General features: G+C 51.7%; 1 protein-coding gene across 1 annotated transcript; it reads right to left on the bottom strand.

The window, feature by feature from the left end:
- Window positions 1-366, bottom strand: LEA4-5 (Late Embryogenesis Abundant 4-5). The gene is made up of 2 exons (XM_010259168.3): window positions 280-366; window positions 1-210 (listed from the first exon to the last, which is right to left on the bottom strand). The coding sequence occupies exons 1-2, from the start codon at window positions 364-366 to the stop codon at window positions 1-3; spliced, it is 297 nt and encodes a 98-aa protein (XP_010257470.1).
- Between the last annotated feature and the right edge of the window lie 5168 nt (window positions 367-5534).

Genomic DNA, 5534 nt, shown 5'->3' with positions numbered 1-5534 from the left:
TTAGAGTACCTGCCCATGGGGGTTCACAGTGTGTGTAGAGCCCGCGTAAAGCCCGGTTGGGTGACCGGCAACTCCACTGCCTGTATGTTTTGCTGCAGCATTCTGTTGGCGGATCTCCTGTTTCTTGAGTTCTGCCTGATTGATCCTCTCCTCCTTACGCTGCTTCGCCATTTCCTTCTCAGCGGCACTATGAGCGGCCATCTTATCCACCTGTCAAAAAGGTCCATGACTCTTGCGACGTTGAAAGCAGAAAACATAATGAAAGGAACCATTAATTACCTTTTCTTGCACGGTCGCCTTGGTTTTCTCCATCCCGGACTTGGCCGATGCAGCGACGTTTGAGGCGGCTTCTTTCATGGACTGCATTTTCGATTTGTGTTGGGGTTCGGACAAACTATATTTGTTTTTCTTATCGCATTTGGGAGTTGCGGTTGAACGGAGATTAGACCTATCTCTCGCACATCTTATATATCGGTTGAAGTAGCAGAAGGTCTTTCGCCCGTCTTTCGGGTAGACACGTTCAAAGCAAAGTGCCACGCGTTGGTCCTTCAAGACCTCTGCAAACTTTGTTCGGACACGTTGGTGGCAGTTGTGTAGACAAGGTCTGCAACTGCCTAGTTCGTCCAAGGTAGTTTTGTTTAAACGTAGGTGCCAGGTTCTGGTGGTGTGTATGTGTTGCGGTTTAGGAGAGACACGACGTCGTGAGATCGAAGTCCAAGTGTAGGTCAGTGATTTCATGCTCCAAAGATGTTTGTCGAAATGCTTTACTTTTATCTTTTAGGGAGTTAACTTAGAGGTAATCGGTGACTGTGGTCTGTGAACATAGAGTCAATGGCCTTGAATGCCAATAGGCCAGATTTGGTGCAGAAATGTATGAACAAATTTCGGAGACATTGTTGATGAGTTTCTGGGTTTATGGTTTAGATCGAGTTTAATCTAAACACCGACGAGAGATATGCTCCTCACACCTGGCGCCTCACGTGTGTTTTAGACGCACATCCTATTATGCATTCGGAACATCTCCCGTATTTATTAATTATTATTTATGGGAAATATTCTCAAGAATATGCCTGTGAGGCACCCATTTGTATGGAACAGATCCCGTCACAATACGAGCCGAATGCATGGATTGCAGTTTTTTCTCGTTCCCACTTGGCCACGAGGGGTTTGGATGAGGTGGTCACGAAGTTGTTCGTAAGCGGGTTCAATAATAAGCACTTGAAAATCTTTTTTACACCCGTCTCTTAAAATACCCTCACGCCTCACCTCACCCTTGAAAAAGATTAATAATTTAATACCCTCTATTGAGAAATGGTGCGCTAATCTCAGTCTTTTGTAACTAAAACCTCTACTTGAGAAGCAACTAAAGCAGGTTTCCTTTGTCACTCAATCATCTCCCTAAACATACGGGCTTCCACACTAATCCCAGCCTACTTTGCATCATCTGCTTTTGCATTGTTCTTGTCTTATTCTCCAAATCAAAACTCTCGGTGGAAAATGTAAGAAAATGAAGGGAAAGATAGGAAAACTAATACAAGAATTGTAAGGGTTTCCTTATTGATGTAACCGTTTCTAGTCACGTACCAATCTTTGTGATGTATAAATTTTTTTGGTTAAGTACCTCGTTATTTGACCTGGTGGTGAAGTGGCTTGGTGATGAGCTACTTGGTGGCGAACTCCCTCGTAGAGAACTGCCTAGTGGCGAGCTCCCTGGTGGAGAGCTACTTGGTGACGAGCTACTTGGTGGCGAACTCCCTGGTGGCGAGCTCCCTGGTGGAAAGCTACTTGGTGGCGAACTCCCTGGAGACGAGCTCCTTGGTGGCGAACTGCCCGGGGGAGAGCTATGCCGAGCTGCCCGAGCTATGTCGAGCTTCCTGATGGCGAACTGCCTGGGGGAGAGCTATGTCGCGCTCCCTGATGGTGAGCTACCTTGGTGGACTCGTCATTTGACCTGCTCCTAGGCGGCCTGCAACTCAAAGGATGGTGGAGCTCCCTGGTGCAGCGCAACCCGACTGCCCTTTGCATGAGGTGATCTCTTCTCCTTTGTAAGCGGCGGGAGCTGAGGGACCTACGAGAATTGAATCAGAGGACCCAGGGGTATTTACCCGACGGGGACTCTCCGATGCCTAAGTTAGCATTCTGATTACAGAGAGCTTGGAGAGAAATGAGAGAGCTAGAGAGCAGGGGTTACCATCATTTTCATCCCATCTTTGGCTTTAGGGGTCGGAGTCCTTATATAGTGGTGTCCTCGCGGGTTAGGTGGGTGAAAAGCCTTCAAACGGTAAGACTCGTCACATCCCGTCAGAACCGGGGTACGGTGGTGAACTCCTCGAGGTTGTTAGGCTGGCGCTTGTGTGAGGCGGCCAGGTCGGTGTCTGGGCCAGGTTGTCAGGCAGGAGATCTTCCTGCGATATGCCAAACTACTCTTCTGTACCGAGCTACCCTACAAGTGGCGAGTTGCCCGGGGGAGCTATCCCGAGCTCCTTGGGCTATGCCGAGCTGCTTGTGGCGAGCTCTGCCGAGCTGCCTAGCTCCTTAGTGGAGAGCTCCCTAGAGCTGCCTAGCTCCTTGGCGAGCTCTTTGGTGAGCTACCGAGCTCCTTGGTGAGCTACCGAGCTTGTGGGGTATGTATGCCGTTATAGTCCATCGGTGGGCGTCTTATGAGTTGCCAGGTCGGCCAGGTCGCGCAGGCCGCGCCAGGTAGTGCACAGGCCGTGTGCAGGCAGCACGCAGGGCGCGTGTAGGCTGCGCGCCAGGCCTCGCCAGGGCGGCCAAGCCGGTGCCCCGGTGGGACACCAACTTGGTAAGTTGTTGCCTGGGTGTTGCCTAGTTGTCACGAGGTGCCACGTGTCACAATTTCACTGGAGGGCCAAATCTGCCCTCATCATTTACCCCCCACTCACGAGCTGAGAGTAACTCAGCGAAGGGAGTAGATTTCTTCTTTTGGCCCGTAAGTCGACGAGCTAGTAAGTGTTGATCCAATTCCTTAGGCTTTGGGAGCTGCCTGTATGTGGCGAGCTGCCTGTAACGTGAGGAGGTCTCCGCCAGTTCAGTAGTGTAGCCCTTAGGCTCCGGGGGCAACTTATAGTTTACTTTTGTTGATTTTGCTCATGCTGAGGAAGCGACTAGGTATTTAGCAATAGTGTGGCCCGTAGGCTTTGGGAGCGACTCGTAGTCCACTCTTCTTGACTTTGCCCCATGCCGAAGAGGCGACTAGGTCTTAAGCAGTAATGTCGCTCGTAGGCTTTGGGAGCGACTCGTAGTCCACTCTTCTTGACTTTGCCCATGCCGAATAGGCGACTGGGTCTTAAGCAGTAATGTGGCCCGTAGGCTTTGGGAGCGACTCGTAGTCCACTCTTCTTTGACTTTGCCCGTGCTGAAGAGGCGATTGGGTCTTAAGCAGTAATGTGGCCCGTAGGCTTTGGGAGCGATTTGTAGTCCACTCTTCTTGACTTTGCCCATGCCGAATAGGTGACTGGGTCTTAAGCAATAATGTCGCTCGTAGGCTTTGGGAGCGACTCGTAGTCCACTCTTCTTGACTTTGCCCATGCCGAATAGGCAACTGGGTCTTAAGCAGTAATGTGGCCCGTAGGCTTTGGGAGCGACTCGTAGTCCACTCTTCTTTGACTTTGCCCATGCTGAAGAGGCGATTGGGTCTTAAGTAGTAATGTGGCCCGTAGGCTTTACCTGTGAGGTGCCGGATTGACTAGGTGCTGAGCTGCCTGCGAGGTGCCGAGCTAACCAAAGCCTACGGGCCACACTATTGACTTTGCCCATGCCGAATAGGCGACTGGGTCTTAAGCAGTAATGTGGCCCTAGGCTTTAGGAGCAACTTGTAGTCCACTCTTCTTGACTTTGCCCATGTCGAATAGGCGACTGGGTCTTAAGCAGTAATGTCGCCCGTAGGCTTTGGGAGCGACTCGTAGTCCACTCTTCTTGACTTTGCCCATGCCGAATAGGCGACTGGGTCTTAAGCAGTAATGTGGCCCGTAGGCTTTGGGAGCGACTCGTAGTCCACTCTTCTTGACTTTGCCCATGCCGAATAGGCGACTGGGTCTTAAGCAGTAATGTCGCCCGTAGGCTTTGGGAGCGACTCGTAGTCCACTCTTCTTGACTTTGCCCATGCCGAATAGGCGACTGAGTCTTAAGCAGTAATGTGGCCCGTAGGCTTTGGGAGCGACTCGTAGTCCACTCTTCTTTGACTTTGCCCGTGCTGAAGAGGCGATTGGGTCTCAAGTAGTAATGTGGCCCGTAGGCTTTACCTGTGAGGTGCCGGACTGACCAGGTGCTGAGCTGCCTGCGAGGTGCCGAGCTAACCAGGTGTCGAGCTACCAATGAGGTGCCGGGCTAACCAGGCGCCGAGCTACCTGCAAGGTGCCGAGCTGGCCAGGTGGGTGCCTTAGAACTATGGTTGCGTTGCATCAGCTTCGTAATGCTGGTCACCCACTCCTACAAGAAGCTACTAGGAGCTCGACCTTCGGGGGCAGCACTACTAACTTTAGGTCGCCAGCTCACACGGGAGCCTTAGAAGGCTCGACCAGTAAGGGCGCCCATGTAGTCTGTTGGCCGCCAACTCCCGCGGAAGCCACGAAGAGCTCATCTTTGTAGGGGGGACCTTGCGAAGAGGACTGATGAGGCTTTAACTGAATTGAAAACAAACTTAGTTTGTTAGCTACCTGCGTAGTCTTTGAGTTCATAAAAAATGTAAACTATAAAGCGAGAGCCTCAATTTCTAAAAAGTGAGGACTTAGCTTTCTGGGGGAAGAGGACTTAGCTTTTGTAAGATGAGAACTTAGCTTTTGTAGGATGAGAACTTAGCTTTTTGTAGCGTGTTCCCACAGACGGCGCCAATTGATGTAACCGTTTATGGTCACATACCAATTTTTGTGATGTATAAATTTTTTTTGGCTAAGTACCTCGTTATTTGACCTGGTGGTGAAGTGCCTTGGTGATGTGCTACTTGGTGGCGAACTCCCTAGTGGAGAACTGCCTGGTGGCGAGCTCCCTGGTGGAGAACTGCCTGGTGGCGAGCTCCTTGGTGGAGAGCTACTTGGTGACGAGCTACTTGGTGGCGAACTCCCTGGTGGAGAACTGCCTGGTGGGAGCTCCCTGGTGGAGAGCTACTTGGTGGCGAACTCCCTGGTGGAGAACTGCCTGGTGACGAGCTCCCTAGTGGCGAACTGCCCGGGGGAGAGCTATGCCGAGCTGCTCGAGCTATGTCGAGCTCCCTGATGGCGAACTGCCTGGGGGAGAGCTATGCCGAGCTCCCTGATGGTGAGCTACCTTGGTGGACTCGTCATTTGACCTGCTCCTAGGCGGCCTGCAACTCAAAGGATGGTGGAGCTCCCTGGTGCAGCGCAACCCGACTGCCCTCTGCATGAGGTGATCTCTTCTCCTTTGTAGGCGGCGGGAGCTGAGGGACTTGCGAGAATTGAATCAGAGGACACGGGGGTGTTTACCCGACGGGGACTCTCCGATGCCTAAGTTAGCATTCTGATTACAGAGAGCTTGGAGAAAAATGAGAGAGCTAGAGA

This window comes from Nelumbo nucifera, chromosome 7 (assembly GCF_055504915.1).
Source record: "Nelumbo nucifera cultivar China Antique chromosome 7, China Antique-T2T, whole genome shotgun sequence".
Taxonomy (NCBI): Eukaryota; Viridiplantae; Streptophyta; class Magnoliopsida; order Proteales; family Nelumbonaceae; genus Nelumbo; species Nelumbo nucifera.
The sequence above is the reverse complement of the archived record's forward strand: the minus strand, read 5'-3'. Positions and strand labels throughout refer to the sequence as shown.

Bases quoted from the DNA above. Each gene is read 5' to 3' on its own strand.
- LEA4-5 (XM_010259168.3), bottom strand. From the start codon at position 366: ATGCAGTCCATGAAAGAAGCCGCCTCAAACGTCGCTGCATCGGCCAAG. The intron at 211-279 runs GTAATTAATGGT...CCTTTTTGACAG, and splicing joins AGGCGACCGTGCAAGAAAAG to GTGGATAAGATGGCCGCTCA.